This window comes from Miscanthus floridulus, chromosome 3 (genome assembly GCF_019320115.1).
Source record: "Miscanthus floridulus cultivar M001 chromosome 3, ASM1932011v1, whole genome shotgun sequence".
NCBI classification, from domain to species: Eukaryota; Viridiplantae; Streptophyta; class Magnoliopsida; order Poales; family Poaceae; genus Miscanthus; species Miscanthus floridulus.
Genome location: NC_089582.1, coordinates 125253219 through 125280695, shown reverse-complemented (window position 1 = coordinate 125280695; position 27477 = coordinate 125253219). Strand labels below are relative to the sequence as shown.

Below are 27477 nucleotides of genomic sequence, written 5' to 3'. Positions count from 1 at the left end.
TGGAGTCACGCTGCTGACCCAGTTGTTCGATCTGGTGTTCGTCCTGACGTTTTTCAGGTACGAGACGTGCAGAGTGGCGGGCAGTTCAGCACTTGGTCACTTCTATTTTTCCCAGCTTCATTCGGCAGTCGGAGTTGGATACGGACGAACTGGAGGCACGGGCGCATCTCGTTGTCATTTACCCTGTCGGCCTTCCCGCTGGCCGCATCTCATTGTTCCCTCTCGTGCCCTTGCATTGCCGTTGTTGCGCTACAGATTCTCGGTTCTGGCACCACCTAGCCGGACTGTCCGCCGCAAAGTTGTGAGGCGCACGACACTGCACGACCGACGACTGATTGGCGCGCATTACTCGCCGTAACGACCGGCTGTTGGGGCCGCCGATGGCGCGGTCCGGCACAGCCAGCAGCCACCCGCGCCCGCTCAGCTGTTCGTCAGCTCAGCTCAGCTCCGCCCGCAGCTTTCGTTCCCTTTCTCTACTGGGCTCGCGTCGCACGTGACTGCCGCGCCCGCGCTGCCGATCCGTCAGCTCCTTGCCCGGCTGTCCCCGTCTCTCGTCCGTTCGCACGTGACCCACCAAAACCAGCTTTTGGCCTTTGGCAGCTTCGGCGTCCGGCTAGATTCGGCATTTCTTTTTAGTAAATAATGCAGAAAAGGAGTTTTTATTATTTGGAACGCAAAGCTTTTTCGAAAATCGGCTCACATCGAATGCCGCCTAAATTTCTTCTGAGATTTTAAGCTTAAATCCTGACCCACATCCTGGCACATCCGTTATTATTTTTGTTTTAAAAAAATCAGGGTAGGAGTGGGACATCACTCATCATAAGAGAATCCGTGCAGTTCTTTTCAAATCCTCGAGTGTGGCTCGTGAGTCGACATCACTCATCATAATCCAGGAACAGCGTGAGCTGCTCCACTGTAGAAGTCTAGCCCTGAGAGGCTGCGGCCAAAATAAAAGAAAAAAAAATCTGCGACCACATTGCCTCCATTACTACTGTCATAAAAGCAACCACCTTAGCACCGTCTAATCGCCATTGCTCTACTCAATTCTGCTCTCAAATCCAGACAGCTCATTTCGATTTTTGAAGCCTTTTTTTTTTTTCTAAACGGAACAGGAAGGAGCAAGGCGCCGTTGAGAAAACACGGGGGCGTCCTCCTCTCAGATTTGTACCGAGATGGAGCTTCTTCAGTAAATCCGTGCGAATTTTCAGCGTGCTGTAAATAAACTCTCGAGGCAAAAGCCTTGTCTTGTCCAAAGCCAGAGGAAAAAGACTCGTACTTGGAGAGTTAGTGAAAGGAAGAGGAAAGAGGGCAAGTGCGGCGGAGGCGCAATGCGGTGGAGATCCCCTGTCGTGCTACAGCTGCAGCTGTGGCTGCTCGCCGTCTCCGCGTCGTCGGCTGCCCTTGGTGTTCTTGCGGCTGATCTTAGCAAAGGTGAGCTCTTTTGCATGCGTCTAGTAGCTTGAGATTTGGCCCCCATGCTGAAAAATCTTGCTCAATGCGGCACAGTGGTCGCCAGGTCCTTGCATTTGTGCTGCTGGTGGTATTGCGTCTTCAGCGAAATCTAGTATTTTCTAGTCATTTTTTGTGTTTATTTTGCTTTCTTTATTTTTTCTTCTTACCTCGTAATCCAGCAGTGCTAGGTTCTTCAAATTCCTCGCCCAAGAAAAGAAAGAAAGAGAAGCCCCTCTTAATTCTTGAATTTTCCTTCATTGGTGTTTGCATTCTTGGTCAAATTCGTTGTTGTTTGGTCCCAGCCTGGATGCTTTCCTACAATATCCATCTTTGTTTTTCCTCAAAAATATCCATCTTTGTTTAGCTATAGGTCCATTTCTGTGGGGACTGGGGAGTACCAGATGAAGAACAGAGTCTTACCCATTTTTAGAAACTTTTTGTTTTTGTGTTCATTCAGCTGATATCGGTCGCCTCTTAGCTACTTGTAAGTAGTGCAGTTTTTGCCCTTTCTTTTCTTGCTGACATGTGCATACATTTGACTATTTTGCCATCTTTAAGATAAAATTGCTCAAGCTAGGACAAAAGAGGAAGGAGGCATGTGAAACTAAGTATAGGTGAACAAAAGGAAACACGGAAGCCTTCCATTCAGTATGCTAGACATTCCTGATTCAAAGGAACACTTGCTGTGTTAGAATTCACATGTTACATCGCTTTACAGCAGCTGTTTGGTTTAGTTTCTGTGTCCTGTAGTTCTTAATGCATGTTTATTTTCAGAACCATTTACCATCCGTATAAGCTGTGGAAGTTTCGATGATGTCCGGACAGCGCCTACAAACACATTGTGGTACAGAGACTTTGGTTATACTGGAGGCAGGTTTGCAAATGCCACACGTCCAAGCTTTATCATTCCTCCCCTGAAAACGCTTCGATATTTCCCGCTATCTGATGGCCCTGAAAATTGCTACAACATCAACAATGTTCCCAACGGCCACTATCAAGTTAGGCTTTTCTTTGCGTTACTGGACAACCCTAATCTTGACAGCGAGCCGATTTTCGATGTTTCTGTTGAGGGTACTCTGTTCAGTTCTTTGCTTCTGGGCTGGAGCAGCGACGATGAGAAGACATTTGCAGAAGCTTTGGTTTTTGTCCAGGACTCAAGCTTATCAGTTTGCTTCCATAGCACAGGTCATGGTGATCCGTCGATTCTTTCTATTGAAGTTCTACAAATAGATGACAATGCCTATAACTTTGGCCCACCATGGGGAAAGGGGACAGTGTTTAGAACAGCCAAAAGGTTGAAATGTGGCTCTGGAAAGCCTGCCTTCGATGAAGATCTGAATGGGATTCGCTGGGGTGGGGACAGATTCTGGTTAGGATTGCAAACTTTATCATCCAGTTCTGATGATCAATCAATATCAACTGAGAATGTTATAGCAGAGACATTGCTTGCACCAAATTTTTACCCTCAAAGCATATACCAATCAGCTATCGTGGGCACTGATAGGCAACCGAGTTTGTCTTTTGAAATGGATGTTACTCCGAACAAGAACTATTCAGTATGGCTTCACTTTGCAGAGATTGATAATGGGGTAACTGCAGAAGAACAAAGAGTATTTGATGTACTCATCAATGGAGACACTGCTTTTAAGGATGTAGATATAATTCGCATGACAGGAGAGTGTTTTACTGCACTTGTCCTGAATAAAACTGTTGCTGTCAGTGGAACAACGCTAAAAATCATCTTGCAACCTGTGAAAGGAACCCGTGCTATTATTAATGCCATTGAGGTGTTTGAGATAATCCCAGCTGAAAAGAAGACTTTGCCTCAGGAAGGTTGTTATTCAAATTCTCCATACTCGCTACTTTAATTTTTTTCTAGGTGTACCGAAATTAAGTAAAGTTTCAAGCCTCATTTGTTTAGAATCTTGCAAAGGATCATCTAGCAGTGCATTAATGATGGAAGCAATTAATAGAAGATTAAATGACGCATGGGGATAGTTGATAAAATCTACAACTGAAGAAAAATGCTTTATCTGAATCTGAATGAGTAGCACAACTTATGGATTTTTGTTTTTCATAGAACAGTAATTCACACGAGTGCTACAAGGAACTGGCTATTGGTTTTATGCTTTAATTGTCTTGTTTTCAATGACCTACAGTGAGTGCATTGCGAACGTTGAAGGGTTCACTTGGTCTTCCTCTTCGACTTGGCTGGAATGGTGACCCCTGTGTTCCTCAGCAGCATCCATGGAGTGGAGTTGATTGCCAGTTTGATAACACCAAAGGGAACTGGATCATTGATGGATTGTACGTTCTCTAGATCATGCTCATTCCACGATTCACATCACGAGGGATTGATATTTTTATGATTACCATGCCAGAAGTGATGTAATGGATTTTGTTTATTCATCATTTGAAACTAAGATAGTATATGTTTAGATAAAAAGATAGCAATATTACTATTATACTATCTGCTTGTATTTGAAGCATAAAAATTAAATGTAGCAGATGCATTCCAGTAACTTCAAACTAGTACAAATGGAAAAATTGAACGAATAAACAGTCTCTAACTGAACTTCCAAATTTTCCATTAGCTGACACCAGCTGACGTCCTATATTTTCTGTTCTAAAGTATTCCCAAATGGAAGTTGAAGCAAGTATTTTAGTGGCTTGAGACTTACATCTTTTTTTGATCTCGAGGCTTACAACATCTTGCTCCTAGTCTTGTTGCATAATGCATTTAAAACTGTCAGGCTTGCTTAATAGGTCACAGAGTTTTTTTTTTCTTAGTTCTTGTTGTATTGTCATATTTATGGGCTTAACCGCAATGTTTTTGCTTCCTGTTATATGCATTAGGATTTCAAAATTATAAGTCAATGGTAGTTCATACTTTTTTGCTGCAAGTTTTTAATACTACTACTTGAATGTGCAGAGGTCTTGACAACCAAGGTTTAAAAGGGGTCATACCTAGTGACATATCTAAGCTGCAACATCTGCAAAACATGTGAGTTTCTGTATAGAACACTGGCATGAATGGATGACCACTTGATATTATTCTGTTTATCAATAGTTTTCATTATCTGTTTAAAGTGAAAAGCCTGTAACATTTTCACAACAATAACTGGAGTTATTTTTTAAATATGTGTATCTTATTAAACCTGTGCAACATAAAACACCACTGGAAACGGGCTGAAGCATCAAGAATCAGCGTAATGCTGCTTTGTAATTGCTCCATGTCATTTGTAAGTAGATGATGCAGAATTTTTTAGTGTTTACTTATGTTTTTATGCACAATACATGAAAAACAGCTAATATGGTCATCACATATTTAACATGCTTTCGATAGTTTTAATTATGGGACTGATTTTATGGCATATGTGATAGTAATAATAAAAAGAAACTGCAAAACCCTTGCAGCACACAGAGTTTAAGCTCTTAAGAATATGAGTTGCTGGCCAGAACTGGTTGGGTTATGGTCCATGGTGACATGGCTAAGTAGAATACAGAGTAATCCAGTATTGTTTAAGAAGTTAAATCTGATTGCAGATTGGAGTAGTCGTTTAGAGTTCTTACTGTCGTAACTCATAAGGAAGTGCTAGCACTTCTGGTTATTCTGACAGAAGTAACTGCCTATCTTGTGAAACAGAAACTTGAGTGGCAATAGCATAAAGGGTAACATTCCAATCTCCCTGGGTACCATCTCTGCGGTGCAAGTACTGTAAGTGCACTTCAGTGTATCTGTTATATTTCTGTTCTTTCAAGGACGTCCTAATTCATAATATGATTTTCTGATGAAATTAATTGAAAATTTTGTAAATGGTACTCCATATTCATTAAGTTCCCAGCTGGTTAATGTGCAATACCAATTGAACTTGGATAGGTGATTGTAGGTAAAATTTATTTATTTGTCTGAAGATTTGCCCTTTAAGCAATAGCTGGATACAGAACATCAGAAGCGGTGGTTGCAGTTATTGTATCTTGCATCATCATATTAAAATTGCCAGTGTCCTTGATACTTCATATTTGTAGTGACTTTTCAGGCTGCTTATCACTTTTCTCGGTGCACATGGAACTAATCTTTTTAAATGCATCTTGTGACACATTACAAGTAGGAAACCAATTGCTGTTTCATTTGGAGGATTCAGCTCATGTAATTAGCATGTCAATACTATTTTGGTTTTTCCTTCTTTTAAATTGTCTTCATGGAAATATGTTTGGTCACTTAGATTTGACAAATAGTTTTTAATTTTCTTCGCAGGGATCTGTCATACAATGAGCTTAATGGATCTATTCCAGAGAGCCTAAGCGAGCTGACATTGTTACAGATTCTGTTAGTGCACTAGTTACTCTGTTTTAGTGGCCTTTCACATTCGTTTTTCTTTCCCCAAAACGTAAGACTAATAGAATTTCTGCTATGCAGGAATCTGAATGGCAATCATCTTTCTGGTCGTGTTCCAGCCAGTTTGGGAGGAAGGCCTCTGCACAGAGCTAGATTTAAGTGAGAAATGACTCGAGTTGTAAAATTTCTCTTCCCCTTTTCACGCTAAGGAACATAATGATTGCTGTGACAAAACTGCAGCTTCACGGACAATGCCGGATTATGTGGAATTCCTGGGTTACGTGAGTGTGGCCCTCATCTATCCGTGGCTGTGAAGATTGGCATGGCTTTCGGTGTGCTTTTAGCCATTCTGTTCCTAGTTGTATTCGCTGCGTGCTGGTGGAAGAGACAGCAAAACATTCTCCGTGCTAAAAAATTAGCTGCAGGTAAGAAATGTGAACAATTGTCCAATGAAAAAAAAGCATTACAAAGGTTTGTGTTGTAACGGATTTACATTTGACCTTCATTGCAGCAAGGGAAGCTCCTTATGCAAAATCAAGGACCCAATACACCCGGGATGTGCAAATGACCAAGCATCAACGCACACATGAAAGTGCTCGGAGCAGCAACAATGAAAGCTCACCGCATCTGCTTTCCTAGGTCGGTGAAAGACTGCAACAGTGACTTGGCTTCCATCTATTCTTCAGTTCTTCTTTGTATGCTCCGCCATAGGCTTGAAAGATGAAGCTGTACATACTAGCTAGGTCATTAATGTTGTATATACTTGTATTTTTGGTGATCTAGAACTCAGTCCAGGAGAGGTACCAGTCTATCAGATGAGAGAAATTACCCATTTCATCCAACTTTCTGTTCTGACTACTGCTGTTGATTTCTCCTTCACTGTTCAAGTATGCTTATTGTCAGTTCTGTACTCGGTCGTCTGAAGTTCTGAAAAACTGCTTTTTACCAGAAGCTGGAGCCCCATGGTGGGCTGTGTTGAAATATAAACTGAATTGCGCTCCTTTTCCTATTAGATTAAGTTTTTGGATTAAACTAGTCAGTGCATGCAACTCAATATTGTTCAGAGATCTTGAGTTTGAATCCTGACAGACACAAATAAATAAAATATAATTGTAGATGACTCTTATTAGGAGTGTTGAAATATAAAGTGAATTGTCCACCTTTTCTATCAGTTTAAACTTTTGGTCAGTGCATGCAACCCAATAGTCTGAATCTGAATATCCAGTTCATCCTATCTGTAATGCTGAAGCAAATGTATATATATTTTTTGGGCTGTACATGGTGATCTACTGATAAATGGATTTATGGAAATGTGACAAGACGGCACATGACTGCAGTATGGAATAGCTTCACAGATGTTGAGAACAAATGTGTTTTGTGGACAAAAAACCTGCAGAAATCACGCAGAAGCAAAACTGAATAAAGCATTGCTGCCAGTAGCATGAGCCTTCTGCATACCTTATCCAAACTGCAAGCAAGCATTACACACATCCAAGGCAAGGGTCTCCTTATTTGCCAATACATTTTTTTAGATAAATATTTGGTAAACGGAGCATCATTTACATACATACATACTTCATATATATCAAAGTAAAATCAGCTGGGCAGGCGTCGCCACCTCATGCCCTGGCCCCGTCCCCGCCGATCGAGGGGATTCACCGCGCGACGCCGGGGATGTTGACCCAGGTCAGCTGTAGGACGAGCTCGCCGGTCTCGGTGTTCCTGAGCTTGAGCACGATGTCCTGGGAGACCTTGCCGTCCTTCCACGTGATGTGGCTCTCGGTGGCGAGGCAGTTGCCCGTCTCCGGGTGGATCGACTTCATCACCGTGCCGTCGGGGACGTCGCTGAGGTCCTGCTTGGCGATCTCCACGAAGTTGAGGATGCAGAACTTGGCGTTGCCCATGCTATCGTCCTTGGTGAACGTGTCATGGTCGAAGAGTTCCTGTCAGTCGAAGCGCCAAAATGAGGAAGAGTTCAGGTTCAGCGTCAGGGGTACTGAAAGGTGCGACGATCCTGGAGAAAGCTCAAGGTCGCTGCATTTTGCCCATGGAGATCAAGATCATGGCGCACGATGAACTTACAATCTTGACGGGGTTCATCATGTTTGTGATGGACAGGGTGAGTTCCTCGTTCCATTCTGGGTTGCACGTGCGGTATTTTATACTTGACTTCACTTTCTGCGCAATATATGAAAACAAATGGCCACATTATTAGAAATTAAAGGACTAAAATGCAAAAGGCAGGAATTGAACTGGAAGATCCTTATAAGGATATAAAGAAATGCATGCAATGGGGATGCTTTTTCCCCATTGCCGGCCATGGCGGGAGCTTAAGCGAGGAAGGGAGGGAGGAAGAAGAAATAGATGAGGGACAACAAGGTTATTTCGCATCACATAGACACTTTCATGTCTGTGTCGTACTACATATGAAAAAATGGCTCAAAATTATGAAATATTCTCCCTCCAGTGGCAAATAAGTAAGGGCAATTCTAAGAGTGACATTTGAAGAGGTGTCAACCGTTATAATAGCAAAAAGTTAAAATCCCTTAGACTTGCAGTAATGCTCAGCTACGGGCGTCCGTCCTTCCGAACACGGCTCCCAGGCCCGCGCAGCGGACCGGCCCCCCATCTCTCTCTCTTAAAAAAAATCCCCACTCCACCTTGCCCTGCCCCACTCGACCCCGCTGCCCCCTTCCCCCACCATGCCCCGTCCCCCGCCGCACCCCATCGCTGGCCGCACCGTGCCCCATTCCCCACAAGTGGACGGCGCTGGGCGACTGTGGCTGAGTGAGCAGCGACGCCGGAGTAGTAGTAGCGGGGCCAAGCTGACGGGCACGAGCCTAGGACGCGAGCAGACGCGGGAGAATCACAGGAGGAGCGACGGGCCACGCCGACGAGCGCGAGCGCGCGGAGTGACGTCCCCCTGACCTGAGCTTGCTAGCTACCGCAGTTCCCCACCAGGTAGGCCGTGGCCGCCAGTGATGACGTGTTTCAAGTGTTTCAGACGTTTTATAGTTATATTTTAAGTGTTTCATCTGGATGTTGCAAAAGTACATCTGAGATGTTACATATGTTGCAATGACAATATACACATGTTGCAACTGTATGTTTTTAAGTGCTTCAGGTGTTTCAGACGTATATTTCAAGTGTTTCATCTAGATGTTGCACATGCTGTTATGGCTATACACGTATGTTTCAAGCGTATGTTTTAGATGTTTCAAACTTACGTTGCAGGTGTTTCATCTGAATGTTGCATATATTACTATGACTATACACGTATTTTTCAAGTGTTTCAGACGTATGTTGCAAATGTTTCGTATGGATGTTTATAAAGTAGATATGGTGTTGTGCATGTTTGAAATGGCATCGGTGACTGGTGGACAACAGCCTGTCGTAGGGCTTCGGCTCCTACCTCGCGCGGCGCGCCTCGCCCTCTCCTTTCCTCTCCCTCCCCTCCCTTCCCTTCCCTCCATTTCACCATGGTACACTACGTGAAAAACAATTTGTAGCACCAGGGCTTTTTTTTTAGGGACGGCTGGCATTGGAGCAGCCCCTATAGCGGCGTGCTCGGGCTCCAGCACAGCAGCCGCCCCTACAAATGACACAGCAGGGGCGGTTGGCAATACGAGCCACCCCTACAAATTCGTCAATTTGGTATGTAGAGGCCCAGCCCAGCTCCTCGGTGATGGTTAATGCAGGAGCAATGTGAGCCATCGGATCGGACTGATGGGCCAGGATTTCTCCAAAGCTTATATAAAATGTGGTCCAAACCCTAAACCCCGTCTACACTGCCTCACTCTCTCTTCCACCGGTCGGCCACCACTCCCCTTGCGTGCGAAAAAAAGACAACATGGCGGCGGCCGGTGGCGGCTTATGCGCGGAGGCGCAAGCGGTGGGCGGCCTTCATGCGCACATGGCGCAGCCGGCAAGGCGCCCGCTCTTTTGCACACCGTGGCGGCGGACGCCCTGGCGCACGCGCCCCAAGCCGCCCCTCCGCGACATCAGCCCGTCGGTTCGGCCCGCGACAGGACGCCGCCGGTCTGGTCCTCGGCGGCTTGCTGCCACTTCTCCTGCCGCTGGATCCAGCAGCACCCGCTCTGAGCCCTACCCCGGACGCCGACGTCGGAGCGGCCGGAGGTGGGGGTGGGAGGAGGAGCCCCACCCGTTCCCACTGAACCCTGCCCCCACGCAGACTCGGCCAACGAGGACGAGGACGAGGACGATTGGGGCCGGCCGAGAAAGAAGGCCGGCGCCGGGGTGCGACGATTCTTCGACGAGGAGGCCAAGGTCGCCCTATTTTACTGTGTCGTGATGCTCTGTCTAGGATTTGTGTGGTATTTTTGCTGTTTGTTGAGATCTGGACCAAATTTAGTCGATTTCCAGAACTGATTTAGGGATATAGTGAGAAATTAGAAATTTCTATGACACTTTATGCTCTCGATCTAGATGGAATGCACCTCTTCCTTTTTGTTTTCTTTGTTTTCATGACTAGGTAGCTGGTGTAGGTTGCAAGAAATTTAGCTTCATAGCAGTTGTGTAGCTAAAGCAACTAATTTTGATATTTGCCTTTGCTCCAGATCTTAAAATGGACCTTAGTCATGCTGTTTTTTTTTTCTTTGCATAATGTTCCATGGGCAACTGACTTCATGATTGTTTCTGCTGCATGCTTCTTCATCTAGTCTCCTTTTTCTTGTATCAATCTTTGACATATACTAAGAGATGCAATTGATACCTTAGTAGTAAAATGTTTGACAGGTACACAATTATTTATAGTTTAACTGTGCATGTCAATAAATTAAATACGAGATCAATCACTTGTTTTCTATTCTTCTTGTATCTTGAATATTTACCATATGCTGATTTTAACCTTTGTTTATCAGCACAGCTTTGTTCTGATGGTATAATCAAGCATGTGGAGGCTTGTTACAGTGTGGAGACTTGTAGCAGCAGGCATATGCACAAGGTACAAGCAGTTTGTTGTCAAGTTAAATTAGAACTAAACTACAGTTGTCTAGTTTTCTAGTAGATAATTTTTATCACTAGCTGTCTAGTTCTGGTCACCTGAAATAAGTTGAATAGGTGATGCATCAGAAATTGCAGATGGCTCCCTGAATTGGGGATTAGTTTGACCTCCATCTGTTGCTGAGTAAGTTGCAAAAGTGTTTCCAATTTGCATGGTTTACAGGTGTTTGACTTTTCCAACAATATTTTGAGATGACTAAAATAAGCTATTGCAGATTTTCTTGGCCTTTAGACTGCTAGATACTATTGTAGATGCCATGACTATTTGATAAATGAAGAATTCTGGGAGGCTTGATTAATGCTCTGCCACAAGGCAGAGAACTGCCGGCCGAGCATTTTAATGAAATTTGATTGTGTGAATACTATACAGTAAATTTAATGGTAGCATATATATGTTTGTTCATTGGTTCATTCATATGCACCAAAAAGAAGAAACAACAATATACAATTACTGTATAACTTGCATGTTGGGACGCAATTTTACCTGTACACAAGTTTTTTTTTTTCAAAACATGAAGTGTGTTCAACAGATGAATAGAAAGAAATATGGTGGGCTGAATTAAAGTCCCTGCTAGTATTTCTTCCATGTGTCTCAAGTACAGATTGTTCTGAAAGCTGATTTACTTCGATTCGAACTTATCTTCTTGGCACGCCTTTAACTATTGATATGAATGCTTTTATGTAGGTCTCTGCTAATGTGCTATGCTCTGCTGCCTCTACTACAACTACTGCGAAACAAGTATACTTGTATGTTCGGTGCTTAGTTTTAGGCCTTCTCAACATGCTTATAAGCTTATTTCAGCAGAAAATAATTATTCTTTTGACCCTAGCTTATAGTTTGGATCCACTACCCAAATCTTTCATAAAATAGCTGACCAAGTCCACTAAAAGATTATGTCATCAATGAAATAAACAATTAGAAAGTTATGGCCACATAGGAAGCTTTACATAAATAATTCTTTTTTTTTTTGTAAAAAGTGATCCGTGGTCTCTACCATGTCTATAAACAAGGAGAAATATTCCCGGTAACCAATACCTATTTGCAATCTTAATTTCAGATATTGGACGATCAAGACGGCTTCTTTGCCAATTTCTCTGGGCGTCTGTCTTGGTTACATTGTCAAATCTGCCACCGGATATGAAATACTAAACCGAAACTTGTTCTCTTGTAGTGGAAAGAAGAGAAAGAAATGAAAAGAGACACATACAAAGATGACCAACTCTTAGAGCTCGTCGACGACCTTTGTAACTTCATATTGGACCAACTTGTGGAACGAATTAGACTTGTGAATTATGTTTATTTAATGATGGATTGTATATATTCTTGTGAATTAGACTTGTAATGGTAGTTTATATAATGCTCTTGTGCTTGTGGTCAGATTTGAATTATATATGTTATGGTCGAATTTGAATTGTAAATTTAATTTTTTTTGACGGAAAAATATATTGTAGAGGCGGTTCTAGACTGAACTGCCCCTACAAACAAGTATTATAGAGGCGGCTGGTACTACAGCCACCTCTACAAATTGATTTTATAGAGGCGAGTGGTGTTATCAGCCGCCCATACAAATAGATTTGTACGATACTAGCCGTCTCTACAAATCGTACAAATCGATTTGTAAGAGCGGTCTGGGAACTGTCCTTTTAAATGTATGATTTGTAGAGACGGTATGATAGGAGCAGTTGGCTGAACCGTCTCTACAAAATCTCACCAGCTGTCCCTACTAATCATGTTTGTGGTAGTGGTAGTTCGTGCTCGATGGGCAAACCCTACCCGACAAGCGCGCAGACGCCCACGGAGGTGATGACGTCGGGTGGGCCGATGGCAGCTTGATGCCCCCGTAGCCAGCTGAGGTCTAGGTCGAGATAAAGCGTACGCGCCGGAAACAAAGCAACCGCGGACGTCCATCCGGTCGCAGTCCTGCCCTTAGACTTGGGCTTACGATTGAGTAAGATCGAAGCTGGTGGAGCGGCATTCAGTTTACCTGTTGTCCGTGGCGGAGGACGACGTAAGGGTCGCTGCTGTGGGTGAGGGGGTCGCAGATGGCCAGGTGCACTCCTCGCACCACCCGCACCTTAAGCAGCCCTAGCAGGCACTCCATCTCCCTCTCCTTCTCCTTCTCCTTCTCCTTCTCCTTCTCCTCTCTCTCCGACCACGGCAACGCAGAACCCAGCAAAAGGGCCTGACCGTCAACGGATCGGAGGACGTACGGCAAGCCCGGCGTCAACAACGGGAGATGAAACCCGGTGACAGCTAGCCAGACACAAGCTTTTGCTTGATCCGGCTTGTCCAACTGGACGGAGCTAGGGAGATCTCCTTGGGGAGGCAAGAGTATGCAGAGGCTGGACGACAAGCGCGGGGAGCGGCCGGCTGCGCATGCGCAACTACATGCGGCTCCCAAACTGTCTCATCGCTGTCTCTTTCCCTCTTCTTCTACCTGGTCCGTCCATTTCCTCCGGTTCTGGTAGTAGCCTCTGGAGCTGGAGGCGCGAGCTGCACCACTTTTCTCCGTCTCTAATTTTAGCTGATCGGCTGGCCCCATATGTACTGATGATTGCAAAAAAACAACGGAGTTGCTGCTGAAAATTACCCTCTCGAAACTGACACGGACGAAGATAACGTTATTGGACTTGCGCAAAGACGCAGGGCATCTTAGAGAATCGTTGTTTGTAACCTAAGACTAAGAGACCAAGTTGAGATCGATGTGTCAAGGAGTGGTTGACATGGTTTCAAGTTTTCTGTTTCATATTTATAACACACACTACCGGACACTGTGTAATTACCGAGTGCCCCGACAATTACCGAGTGTCAAAAGTCGGGGCACTCGGAAAACATTACTTACCGAGTGCCAACACTCGGAAAACATAAACACCCGGTAGTAGACCGATTTACCGAGTCACCACACTCGGTAACTTCAGACACTCGTTAAAACTACAAGTTTACCGAAGGGGCGCACTCGGTAAAAACAGCTACTCGGTATTGAGGTGCCACGTCACCTAGGATAGCAACCGTGCGCCAAACGGCGTCACGGCATGACATGTTTACCGAGTGTTATGAGCATACACTCGGCAAACATCACGGTAACAACAGCTCCGCCCATGAAGCGCTCATCGCAAATAAAAAAGACCGAAAATGTTTACCGAGTGTCACACTCGGTAATAATAAAGTTTTACCGAGTGTAAGTGCACAACACTCGGTAAACACTATCTTTTACCGAGTGTATTGTCGCAACACTCGGTAAAATTCAACCAAATTTCTTGTTTTTCCCTTCATTCTTTTTCCTCTATCCACATATGATATTTAGTACTCCATTCCAAAATATGGTGTTTATTTCGATTTATTTACTATATTTCACAAAATTTTCATTCTTTATGAAAATTAGGTACATATCGTGTAAATTTAATTGTAATAATTAAAATCGAACTCGATAAATCACGAGATTGGAAGAATTAACATTGAAGCATACATCTATATTATAGAAAAATTTTCATAACGTTTCGGAAGTATATTTACATTCGTCGCTGCCGAACCGGTACATCTTCCAAAGAGACACTAAACATTAACAATGACGAGTAGGATTTCTATTAAAAGTGAAATTCAACATTATGATTTGAACTTGGAATTTTTTAGATAGTAAATAGATGACATGAAATAGTTCATGTGAAAGTTTGGTGAATTTTAGGATTAAATTGGCATTTTTTCTTTTTAGTTTTGCATGAAATGATGGATACTTTTACCGAGTGTGACCTTAAACACTCGGTAAAGGTTAGCCACGGCCCACCTGTCTGCCACAGTGGGCTGCCATGCTTCTGTTTACCGAGTGCCGTAGATCTGGGCACTCGGTAAACATGTACCAAGCCCACATGTCATTGGGCTGCGGTGCTTGAGTTTACCGAGTGCCGTATATCTAGGCACTCGGTAAACAGAAGCATTCAACACCTACCCGTTTCTCCCTCAGATCGTGCACAGACATTAGCAGGCATCCCCGCGCCGCACACGCCCGCACATCCCTGCCGCACCGCCGCCGTCCCCCGCGCCGGCGCCTCCCCGCCGTCCCCCGCACTTGCGCCCGCGCCTCCCCGCGCCCGCGCCCGTGCGCTCCACGCCGTCGCCGGCGCCTCCCCACCGCCGCGGCCGCCTCCTCCCCTCCACGCCGTCGCCAGCGCCTCCCCGCTGTCGCCGGCGCCTCCCCACCGCCGCGGCCGCCTCCTCCCCTCCACCACCGCCGCCACCGGGCGGTCCCCCACAGCCGCCACCACCGGGGGAGGGCGGTCACCCGCCGCCACCGCGGGACTGCCGCCGCCGCGGCCGCCTCCCGGACACTTCTGCACGACATCAGGCAAGGATCGGCTCCTACAACACAACATCCATCACCTGCCATGCATATTCACTTTATTGACTGATGACTGATTTGTAATACAATTTGCTTGGTGCCTTGTTTTTGACGGACCTCTACTATGTACTAGCCGATTTGGCCAATGGAAGATTTTGCTTGTTCTTCCCAAGCTTTTTTTTGGATAATGGCTTGTTCTTCCCAAACTACTCATGCTTTCACATTGAAAGGCAGCCGCAGCACGGCTTCCCTATGATGCTAGTGATTAATCAAACTAGGCAGAGGGCTTTGTTAGCTACAATCGCTTGCGTACCAAGTCCAAGGATTGGCCTGGTAGACGGATTAACAACAGAAATTAGGGCTCTCTGCCATTTGTGATGCAGCAGAAAAGTTAATTTCTCAAGATGCTGGTCTCCAACCGTCAGTTATAAAGATTATGCCCACTAATTCACGCATAAAAAACACTATGTGGTGCTACCTTTTGTTCCTTTTTTTAATATATAATGTACCTGTTTCTAGAATTCCTAGCTTGTGATGTCGAAATTGTATATATGTTTGCTTCCCTTTTACTTTAACAAGTATGGTTTCCAGAAATATTATGTGAAAATTAGTCAGCTAGGTGATGATCTTTATATAGATCTGAAGTCATCTACTCCACTAGCTATTATGTTGTTGGTCAGCTCGTGCTGTTCAGTAACAGAGCATGGAGTTTTAGCGTTTATATGGACAATCACGGATGCCTTTTATGCCGTGTCCACTTTATTACCCTTTCTTTGCAGACATCTTTTGTGTTCTGAAGTACATGTTTTTTCTTCCGTGATCCTGCACATTAGCATATGAAAAAGCCATATTTTACCATCTCAGGGCATTCATCTGCATACTCATTGGTCTCAACCCAATATTTGTGCTTACTCTTGTCTTTATAACAAACAAATGTAGGAGTATGCTAGAAATATTCGTTCATACCAATGATGACGGGCAAACAAAGAACACAAGGCGAGTAGTTCATCTTAAAAAGTTGTAGTAAGAACCAATACAAGTTGGCAGCTAGCGAATGACCTTGCGACTTCTGGTTGTTCCGCCAAGAGGCACAAGATTCACAAGTTAGCACGTACTACTACTACTACTACTTGTTGTTTTCCTTCTTGTTTTTCACGTCGTGGTTGCACAAGTTCGATCTGCACCGTCACCTTGTTGTTCTTCACGCACTTGTCGTCGTGCTCTACCTCAATCTTCGATAAATCTTGCTAGTGATGTTTGTGGCTACAAAAAAATTGGTTCCATGTATTCCTCCATCTACAAGTGACATAGCGGCCTTTCAACCTTAGGTAAAATCTCATCATCCAATCTAGCAAACATCTTCTATGTGAATCGACCAAGAACATGAATGTCTCTTTATCATCTCATATGGTTTTTCTCTAGCACTACTACTCTATTGCTCTAAACTGCAATATCGTCTATATGTTAGGATGGATGACCGTCAGTGGATGTACATGGGCTATCAGAAGAGGGGTCAATACACAAATGAATGGATTGAGAAGGCCAATGATTTCATGACGAAGGCATTTGCAAATGGACGGTGACATGCCTGGTGTCCCTATAGGAAGTGTAAGAACAAGGCAATGAAAACATATGAGGAGATGACTAAAGATCTTGTCAACAATGGATTTGTAGAGAACTATACCCGGTGGACCATGCATGGTGAACGCCATCGTGCGAGAGAAGAGGTCGTGAGACAACGGATCGAGGAGTTTGATTCTGAAGCCGGGTGGCAGAAATGTTAAATGACCATGACATGGCTTTCGATGAAGGAAGTGCAGAGCAGGAGCCAGAGCAAACTGCAAAGGCGTTTTACGCCATGTTGGATGCGGCACAACAACCCCTTCACGGGCACACCAATGTTTCTAAACTGGATGCCATTGCACGTCTAATGGCTGTGAAGTCCCAGTTTAGCTAGAGTAGAGAATCCTTCGATCAACTGTTGACAGTACTTGGCACCCTACTTCCGGATGATCATGTTCTGCCAAAGAACACGTATGAGTCAAATAAAATCCTTCGTGCACTCAAGATGTCGTACGAGCAGATACATGCTTGTCCGAACGGATGCATCTTATTCAGGGGAGAACATGCTGACGATAAGTACTGTCCGAAGTGTAAGGCATCTAGGTACATTGAGTTAGAATCTGGTGATGGTCGGAAGACGCAAACAAAAGTTGGCGCAAAGATCCTGAGGTACCTTCCTTTCATACCGAGGATCCAACGACTTTTCATGAGCGAGGAATCCGCAAAACAGATGACGTGGCACAAAACTGGACGCCGATACACTGACAAGATGATACATCCGTCCGATGGTGAATCATGGAAAAGCTTCGATCGGAAGCATACCGACAAAGCTGACGAGGCTCGTAATGTACGCATTGCACTAGCAACTGATGGGTTCAATCCTTATGGAATGGGTTCTTCACCATACACATGTTGGCCCGTATTCGTCATCCCTCTCAACCTCCCACCTGGCGTCGCCTTTCAACAGCAAAATATTTTATTATCACTTATAATTCTAGGACACCCGGGGGCTAATATGAGTGTGTACATGGAGCCTTTGATAGACGATTTGGTCCGTGCATGGGACGAAGGGGTAGTGACATACGACCGATTCACAAAGACAAACTTCAGAATGCATATTTGGTACCATTATTCCATGCATGACTTCCTGGCTTATGGGTTATTTTGTGGCTGGTGTGTTCACACGAAGATGCCATGCCCGATATGCAAGTCAGCTGTGGAGTTCTTTCGGTTGGAGAAGGGGGGCAAGTTTTCTTCGTTTGACAAACATCGACAATTCCTCCCTCTTGACCACCCATTCAGGAGAAACAAGAAGAACTTTCGAAAAGGTGTCACAGTGGAAGACTCTGCACCAGAAATGATGACAGGTGCCCAGGTTCTTGAGATGTTAGATGGTCTTGTGGTCGACAATGAAAAGAGGGGCTTCGTGGGATACGGAAAAGAGCATGCCTGGACACACAAGTCGTGCTTATGGAAGCTTCCTTACTTTAAGGACCTCCTTCTTCCACATAACATTGATGTAATGCACATTGAAAAGAATTTCGCCGAGGCGGTCCTTCACACAATCATGGACTGGGAAAAGTCAAAGGACAATGTCAAGGCTAGATTGGATCAAGCAACGCTGTGCGATAGACCAAAGCTAAACATGTTGCCTCCCTTACGCGGGAAGTCATGGAAGAAGCCTAAGGCTGACTTCATCCTAACGAGGGCCCAAAAGAAAGAAGTTCTTCAATGGTTCCAATCATTGATGTTCCCTGACGGGTATGCAGTGAATTGGAGGAGGGGTGTGAACTTAAGTACCATGCGAATCACAGGGCTCAAGAGTCATGATTACCACATATGGATTGAACGCCTTCTTCCGGTGATGGTTCGTGGCTATTTCCCTGATCACATCTGGCGAGTGATGGCAGAGTTGAGCATGCTCTTCCGCAAGCTATGTGCTAAGGAGATATCTCGGACCGAGATTGAAGAAATGGAAAGAATAGCCCCGGTGTTGCTCTACAAGTTGGAGAAGATCTTTCCCCCCGGCTTCTTCAATCCGATGCAACATTTGCTCTTGCACCTACCATATGAGGCAAAAATGGGGGGCCCTGTGCATGCCCGTTGGTGCTATCCAATTGAGCGATGCCTAAAGGTTCTTAGAACAAAATGCAAAAATAAATGCAAAATTGAAGCTTCCTGTGCAGAGGCATCCATTATGGAGGAGGTGTCATACTTCACAACAAGATACTATGCCGACAACCTTCCTAACGTGCATAATCCACCCCCTCGTTACAATGCTGTCGACAATCAGTTGACCCTCAGCCTTTTTCGAGGGCAACTCGGAAGTACAAGTGAACCTACCTTGAAGATGTTGAGCCTAGAAGAGTGGCGCTCTATCCAGCTGTATGTGTTGCGGAACCTTGAAGAGGTTGGCCTGTACATTGCGTAAGTTTTACACAAACTTGTTTCTTTTCTTGTCAATATTTTGCATGCACCCATCCAACCCTCTTGTTAACGGCCGTTACAGCAAATTTGTTCTCCTCTACCATCGTCCTTCATGGAGGGAACCCACCAAAGCGGAAGTTGAAACCCTTCTAAGACATGGCGCGGGAGAACGAAATCCCACTTTTATTTGTTGGTTCAAGGAGGAGGTACTGTTCAATTTCATTTGTTGTTTGTACTTAACTCTCAACTCGACAAATATATAACGAATCATCCTACTTGAACTAGCAGGCCAAAACTGACGTGTCTATGAGTGCCGAGTTGAGGCAAGTTGCCAGTGGATTTGAATTTAGGGTCAAGTCATTCTCTGTGTACGATGTCAATGGATATCGCTTTCACACAACTCGGCACGAGCAGAGTCGGCCGAATCGAAGAACCACAAATACCGGTGTTTTCACGCCAGGCACAGATGGGTTGGACTACTATGGAATAATTGAAGAAATATACAAACTCAAGTTTCCTGGTTGTGTACCTCTTCGTCTTGTCATATTCAAATGCCATTGGTTTGATCCCAAAGAAGTGATAAAGACCCCTGAGCTTGGGTTAGTCGAAGTTCTAAAGTCATCCGTCTTGCTAGGAGACGACGTGTACATTGTGGCCCAACAGGCCACGCAAGTTTATTATCTCTCATACCCGTGCCAAACCAAAGACCGTCTTAAGGCGTATGATGTGGTGTACAAGGTATCGCCGCATGGTAAAGTACCCGTCCCAAACGATGATGATTATAACATCGATGCAAACACATATGATGGAGAGTTCTTTCAAGAAGAAGGATTAGATGGGAGTTTTGAGATTGTCTTAGATGTAGATCTCGCAATGGAAGTAGACAATGATACGGTCATTATTGACGGGGATGATGGAGAGGAGGTTCACAACGCGAAGGACTTGTTATTACTTGAGCAACACCATTCAGGCAGTGTCGCTAGTGATGAGACTTTGAGAGACGATCATAATTACGTCGACAATAGCGATGATGAGATTTTTGGCCCACCTATCAATGATCTTGATGATTATTTATAGTACATGTAAGATCTGTAGTACTTATGGCAATTTTATACATGTATGATACATTTACTTATTTTGCATCTCTTTTATACATGTATGATACATTTACTTATTTTGCATCTCTTTTATACATGTACGATACATTTACTTATTTTGCATCTCTTTTATACATGTATGATACATTTACTTTTGTATATGCGTACTGATAGTTTATTCCTTTTGTTGCAGGTGATTGATGGTGGGCGGTGGAATCAGGAAGATTAGGTCGGTTATGACCTTACTGGCTGGTGGCGAGGGGTCTAGCCAGGGTGGAGGAGGAGGGCGTGCACAGACTGAGGGTGGAGGGCGTGCCCAGGGAGGAGGAGGAGGACGACGACGAGGGTGTGCCCAGGGAGGTGGAGCCTAGGGTGGAGGTGGAGCCCAGGGTGGAGGAGGAGGACGGCGACGACGAGGGCGTCGAGAGCCGACACCTCCTCCACAGGACGACGACGACGACGAGTTCGTAGCGGCCACGGAGGAGGATGAGGAGGAGGAGACCAGGGAGGAGATAGCGGAGGCAGTGGAGGAGGCACGGAGGGAGGATGAGGCCGAGCGGGCTGAGCGCGAGGAGGATGCCGACTTGCTGGCAGAGGAAAATGGGGTGCCTACGGTTTGGCTGCGAGGGTCGTCGCGCCTCCCAGACTTACCCATACAGAGACGGCCAGTGATTCGACCCTCCGGAACTAAGTAAGTAATTTTTGCATGTTAACACTACTTCACAGGTTTTTAAGTTATAACAAAAACTAATATTCAATCTCAATAACTTTGTGCAGGGATTGGGAAATGGTGATCCCAGGGAGTCACTCTCGCCGAGTAAACGGGATCCTGGGTCTTCTGTGTAGGGCAAACTACCCTGGGATGGTGAGGATCGATGGTGTTGTGCAGCCCGCCATGAAGTGGTCCCACTGGCACGCCGCTAGCGATCAGACTGATTGAGCTGGCAGGTGTTATAACAGCAAGGCCGACCGGGTGATGAAAGAGCTGTGGGTACGTGTTCATCGCACTATGCTGATAATAACATCACATTAATTGTATATTACTGACTTTATTTGCTTGTAGGATTACTACACCTTGGCGGAGGGAGTACGTAGGGAGGACGCGGATGACGTGGTGAACAGAGTCTGTGTTCACCGAGTGCAGGACCTCTTCTACGAGACAAAGCTCCTCTGCAGAAGAATTTACCATGCCCACAGAGGACACAGAGTCACCAGAGCGCAGGCAGTGCACCTGCCCCTGACTAAGGAGCAATACTTGACGGTAACATGAGATTACATCGTCTGCGATTAATTGCACTGAAATTGATTTATGATTTGTCATGTGCTCGTGTACGTGCAGGTGCCTCCTGCTTGGTGTGCGGGGATGGACAACTGCTGGGAGGCCATTATGGACAAGTGGTTGAGTGAGGAGTACGAGCAATATCACGCCGTACGCTCATGTTGCCATGCGATGATGCAGGGTTCCTCGCACAAACAAGGCCCCACTACCCTTAAGGAATATGCAGCCAGATATGTACGCAGATTTCATTTCGTTGTTGCTATGCTAACTTCTGAATGCATAATATCTTATTGTTGTGCTTCTTCCTGCAGACGCGGTTCCACCCTGGCCAGGAGTGCACCTCGTTCAAGGCATATGCCTTGGCACACAAGGGCAAGGCAAAGGACCCCGACCTCGTCTACAACGCGGAGGACCCGCCCGAGGCATACAGCAACCCGAGCGTGCACAGGCGCCTCAACGAGTACACGGCGATGGCGAGAGAGATCCATGGGTCAGAATTTGATCCGAGCACCGCTGACCTCGAGGGTGACATCGTCATGAGGTTGGGACCAGGTAAGCCACACGGGCGGTACTATATGGGCAACAGCACCATAGACACGGCCAACACTCAGACACTCGCCCAGATTAGAGCCCGGAGCATGAGTTCGAGTCCGGCCATACGCCCACGCTCACAGCCCCAGGTGGTAGCACTCCAGGTTAGTTCTGTTGCATTCGTTGTCCATTCATTTTCTACTCGTTCTTTATTTGCATTCTAACTATGTGATAAATAATTGTAGGCCCAGATTGAAGCCCTACAGGAGTCACAGCAAGCCTCACAGAGCCAGCTTCAAGCCCTCGAGCTGTCGCACCAGGCCGAGTTGGCACAAGAGAGGGCGCGAGTGCAGGCCCAGCTTGAGGCCTTCCAGCAGGCGCACAAGGACTGGTACGAGTACATGGCCCGTTTTTCTCAGAGCATGGGCCAGCCTCCACCGCCTCCGCCGCCGCCGATGATACCGTTGGTGCCTCCACCTCCGCGCGACGGCACTCCTGTGAGTCACTTAGATGCACTCTTCACTTTTGTGTCATATAGAGCTACCTTCGACTTATACCTTAGTTTGACCTACCATAGCTTAGACCTTAGAATTTGCTTTGATCCAGATAACTCACATGTGCAATCTCATTCTAGGGACCTTCTACAGCTGGATCGAACAACGATATGCAGGGTGATCAAGACCTGGACTTGACTCCGTTTCTCCGCAGGCCTCCGACCATGTGACAGGCCATCCGACCTTGTTTGATGGGTTTGTATGTTGAACTGTGGACTTGGTTGAACTTTGTGGACTTTGGACATATGTTGATGGTGTTTGTGGACTTTGCATGGTGCTTGTCGACATATGTTGGTTATTGTGAGTGGATGTGACATTTGTGGACATATATGTGATATATATTGCCTATCTGTCATGTTATTATAATTTCCTGTGATTTTGTTGCTCATTGTGACTGGATATGCACTGAAACAAACAAAAAAAAATTCTGTGGACATATTTTACCGAGTGTAGCACTCGGTAAAACAGAGATTCTGTCAGTTTTACCGAGTGTAGCACTCGGTAAAACAGCGAACAGAACCAATTTGGTTCTGATTCTGTGCATTTTGCCGAGTGTGCCATTTTTTACCGAGTGCGGCGTCCCCACTCGGAAATATTTGACTACTTTTTACCGAGTGGGAACACTCGGTAAACATTATTCCTGAAGTTTATTTGCGGAATTGTTTTAATCACGAAAATGGTTATTCTTTTATCGAGTGTTAGGAGCTACACTCGGTAAACATTATTCAAAAAATTTATTTCCGGAATTGTTTTAATCACGAAATGCTAATTTATTTACCGAGTGCTGCTAGTGACACTCGGTAAACCTCGCCGTTAACGGTTAGTTTGGAGGCTGACGACCGTCAAGTCATAATTGTTTACCGAGTGTCATTGTAGCACTCGGTAACTCTATGCTCCGAGTGCGCCGATATTAGACACTCGGTAAAATAACTTCACCGAGTCGTTGTTTGCCGAGTCCACTTTACCGAGTGTGGCACTCGGTAAACAGTTTGCCGAGTGTGTGGCACTATTTGCCGAGTGTTACTCACACTCGGTAAATAAACAGTATCCCGTAGTGACATGGGACGCTGGCAGATACTAGCGGGCTGGTTGATGACCTCCTGGCACTGGTGGGGCTCGCCTGCACCGTCCACGGCAGGCTGCCACGCCGGCGCCCGGAGGTGGCGTGCGGCAAGGCGCTGCCACTGCCGCTACCGCCGGAGTCGATGGACTTGGCGTACCGAAGCATCTCCGGTGAGCAGTCGTAGCCGGGAGGAGATGCAGAGAAGGGCACGGGAGGTGTGGCCGTGGGACCAGCGACCGTGACGCGGACGGAGGGCGGCGTGGAGCCCCACAGCATGCGGGTGAGCGCCTCGAGCAGCGTCGTCCATCGGACACCGTGCGAGACGCCGATGTCCACGTCGTGAACCTGACGGGGCTCGGTCACCGCACCTTTCGTCAACGCGGCCTGTGTAATCGCGGAGTTGGCGAGCGCGTTCACCGAACGATGGGCTGACCTAGATGAACTTTATGGGCGAGGCTCGGAACAGCCGCCGGTCGGCGTCGGGCACTCGCAAGCTAGCCGCTTGGCACATGGCGTGGGAGGCGTTGCGTGAGGGCGCGCAGCCCATGCGCGGCCTGTCGGTGGTTCGGTTCCCCGGAGAAGGAGGCCAGCTCGACGAGCACGTACAGCAGGTGCTGCATGCGTGGCATGTTCCCCACTTCGATGGCGGCCGCCCACACGTTCAACAGCTGCTCCGCCCACTGCACCTCCCTGTCCGGACTTGCTGCGGTGCCCCTGCCACTCCCCTTCTCGCTTGCCTTTGATCTGACGCAGCTCGCTCCCCGCCTCCCCCCTTTTTTTGATGTCTACTCTGTCCAGGAGCCGTATTCTCTGGAGACTTGTGTTTCTTGGGCTGCCCAAACTCCGGCTGCAAGGTGCGAGGTCATTGGTGACGACGCAACGCTAGTACCAAGGCTCAAGCTTGGCTGGTGCAAGGTTGTGGCATTAGGTGGTAGCGTCTCCACGGCCATGCTGCTGACGTTGTGCTGCTCCTGCGCTTCCGATGCCGACAGCAGCGCCTTGCCGCCCGCCCGCACGGCCACCCATCGACCCCGGCGGCAGTGGCAGCGGCAGCACCTTGCCGCACGCCCGCGCGTCGGTACCAGCTCGGCGGCCCGCCGCTTCCTACCACAGACGGCGCAGGCGAGCACGACCGATGCCAGGAGGTCCATCAACCAGCCCCATGGCTTCAAAGACATGTCAGGGCCACTGTGGACTGCCACGTCATGTTAAAAACAGAAACAAAGAGTTATGGACTAGGGATACATCGCTTAAAAATTTTAGGGACTCGAAAAATCATTTTTACAGTTGGGTGAAATATGGGGAAAAGTTAATGATGCATTTAACTCAAGAAAAAAACACACAGCAACATGAGATGTCAGACACGCAAAGGTATTCGCTCCTATGCGGCTACGCAGCTATGATGTGAAACGTTGACTGCTGACCCATCGATAACAAACTGCACTGCACACCTGTATATATATGTATATACTAAAATAGCCTAGGCGTAAAAGTTGACCAGCACCGCAATTGTATATATTGAATTGAATTGAACACGTCACATCTCTTAGCCGTCGCACCGGCAAATGGACCCGGTCCTGGCTGTGCCCTGCATCTTTAATTTGTGTCTGTAACGTCAAATGCCTGAAGGCGGTGAAGGCAGTACTAGCGTGCTACGTATATACGGAGTACATACATATAGACGCACGACGTCCGTGCCTTCCAGCAACAACTCGGTGACGGCTGCTGTGGTGCTGGTAGCAACCATGGGAAGTGCTTCGGCCAACGTCCGCGAGATCTGCCGCGCACAGCGTGCCGACGGCCCTGCAGCCGTGCTCGCCATCGGCACGGCCAACCCGTCCAACTGCGTGCTCCAGGACGAGTTCCCGGACTTCTACTTCCGCGCCACCAAGAGCGACCACCTCACTGGCCTCAAGGAAAAGTTCAAGAGAGTTTGTAAGCATGGAACCTCATCAACCAGCTAGCTTAGCTTTGTTGTTTGCCGTAACTTTAGCCGATCAGAGCTGAAACATTATCTAGATCGACATGCACGTACATACGCTTCACTGCCGATGGATGCATGCATGATGTTGCCAACTAGCTAGTATGTGATTGTGATTTCTATGTACCCCAGGCCAGAAGCTGGGCGTGCAGAAGCGCTACCTGCACCACACCGAGGAGCTGCTGAGCGCGCACCCGGAGTTCCTCGACGACTCCTCGCCATCCCTCGACGCGCGGCTGGACATCGTCAAGACCGCCGTGCCGGAGCTCGCCGCGCAGGCCTGCAGGAAGGCCATCGTCGAGTGGGGCCGCCCGGCCGCCGACATCACGCACCTCGTCGTCACCACCAACTCCGGCGCGCACATCCCGGGCGTCGACTTCCGGCTGGTCCCGCTGCTGGGCCTCCGCCCGACCGTGCGCCGCACCATGCTCTACCTCAACGGCTGCTTCGCGGGCGCCGCCGCGCTGCGCCTCGCCAGGGACCTGGCCGAGAACAACCGCGGCTCGCGCGTGCTCGTCGTCTGCGCCGAGGTCACCGTCCTGCTCTTCAACGGGCCCGAGGAGGGGTGCTTCCAGACCCTCGTCAACCAGGGCCTGTTCGGCGACGGCGCGGGGGCCGTCATCGTCGGCGCCGACCCAGTGGCGGCCCCGGCACCGCCCGAGCGCCCGCTGTTCGAGATCGTGTCCGCCGCGCAGGCCATCATACCGGAGTCCGAGGGCGTCATCACCATGCACCTCACCAGGAGCGGATACGGCGGCAACATCTCCACCAGGCAGGTCCCCGTACTCATCGGCGACAACATCGAGCGCTGCCTCACGGACGCTTTTGCGCCGCTCGGCATTATTGGCGCCGAATGGAACGACCTGTTCTGGGACGTGCACCCGGGCTCGTCGGCGATCCTGGACCAGGTCGACGCCGTGCTCAAGCTCAAGCCTGAGAAGCTGGCAGCGAGCAGACGTGTCCTGAGCGAGTACGGGAACATGTTCGGCGTCACGGTGATCTTCGTGCTCGACGAGCTGCGCCGCCGGATGGAGAATGGAGAAGAGGAGGGGACGCCAGAGTGGGGGGTCATGGTGGCGTTTGGACCCGGGCTCACCGTTGAGACGATGGTGCTCCACCGATCAGGCACCCCAGCCGAGAAGAAGCTGGCTGAGGCATGAGAAGGTGGACGTGACCAATTTGTGTTGGAAGTTGGAACTTGGATCAGGATTGCATGCATGTTCCTTGGTCAACATTCCGTTTATGCCTGTATGTAATAATGTGCAAGACTTTGCTCGTTTCGTTTGAATTCTTGTGTAGTAATAATACTATAAACGCAGAGTCGGATAACTGATCATTGCAGACGTTTATTGTTGACTTTAGGCTATAATAAATAAAGTCAAGTACATAAACAACTGCTAAACTTCATTTGACTACAAATACAGTAAATGCAATGCAAGTGATCGGAGTGACTTCTATGGAGAGGGTTCTTAATATTCCAGTGACGTGGCTTTCCACCAAACTGTCAACTTTCCCGACATTACGGGGTTGTGTCACGTATGTGATGTCTCCCGCGTAGAGCCGCCATTTTTTATAGTTATTGGTTGGCAGAGACAAGCAACATGTAATTTTGTTATAGGTGTTATCCTTTTTTTTTTAACATGGAAGAGATCTCCATTACGCGATAACTGGGGCCAAATCATTGGCCAACAGTATATGGATACAATTCGGAATACTTTCAAATACAGGAGCAGTACCCGGACTCAAATTGCACCCAATAGCAGCAAGGCCATGAGCTACTGCATTACAAGATCGTGGATTATGAACTATACTGACCAAGAAACAAAATTAAGCCC

General features: G+C 47.0%; 3 protein-coding genes and 1 long non-coding RNA gene across 7 annotated transcripts; 3 read left to right on the top strand and 1 right to left on the bottom strand.

Annotated features, from left to right (window-relative positions):
* The first annotated feature begins 50 nt into the window (after positions 1-50).
* On the top strand, positions 51-7045 carry LOC136542345 (receptor-like protein 4). 4 transcript variants are annotated; one of them, XM_066534734.1, is made up of 9 exons: positions 51-1431; positions 2227-3285; positions 3612-3759; positions 4385-4456; positions 5099-5170; positions 5711-5782; positions 5873-5950; positions 6032-6216; positions 6303-7039. In XM_066534734.1, the coding sequence occupies exons 1-9, from the start codon at positions 1329-1331 to the stop codon at positions 6428-6430; spliced, it is 1917 nt and encodes a 638-aa protein (XP_066390831.1). In that variant the 5' UTR covers positions 51-1328; the 3' UTR covers positions 6431-7039. The 4 variants fall into 4 exon arrangements, with proteins under 4 accessions (XP_066390831.1, XP_066390832.1, XP_066390833.1 ...); XM_066534735.1 differs by lacking the exon at positions 5099-5170 and having other exon boundaries at positions 6303-7044; XM_066534736.1 differs by lacking the exons at positions 5099-5170; positions 5711-5782 and having other exon boundaries at positions 6303-7045.
* Positions 7046-7299: 254 nt separating this feature from the next.
* Positions 7300-13298, bottom strand: LOC136542347 (GTPase activating protein 1-like). Its single transcript, XM_066534739.1, has 3 exons — positions 12799-13298; positions 7874-7969; positions 7300-7734 (listed from the first exon to the last, which is right to left on the bottom strand). The coding sequence occupies exons 1-3, from the start codon at positions 12913-12915 to the stop codon at positions 7447-7449; spliced, it is 501 nt and encodes a 166-aa protein (XP_066390836.1). The 5' UTR covers positions 12916-13298; the 3' UTR covers positions 7300-7446.
* LOC136542348 (uncharacterized) lies at positions 9341-12191 on the top strand. The gene is made up of 4 exons (XR_010780649.1): positions 9341-10078; positions 10672-10754; positions 11499-11560; positions 11872-12191. It is a non-coding gene; the product is annotated as an uncharacterized lncRNA (long non-coding RNA).
* Positions 13299-25373: 12075 nt separating the features above from the next.
* On the top strand, positions 25374-26968 carry LOC136546802 (bisdemethoxycurcumin synthase-like). The gene is made up of 2 exons (XM_066538773.1): positions 25374-25596; positions 25775-26968. The coding sequence occupies exons 1-2, from the start codon at positions 25407-25409 to the stop codon at positions 26800-26802; spliced, it is 1218 nt and encodes a 405-aa protein (XP_066394870.1). The 5' UTR covers positions 25374-25406; the 3' UTR covers positions 26803-26968.
* The last annotated feature ends 509 nt before the right edge of the window (positions 26969-27477 follow it).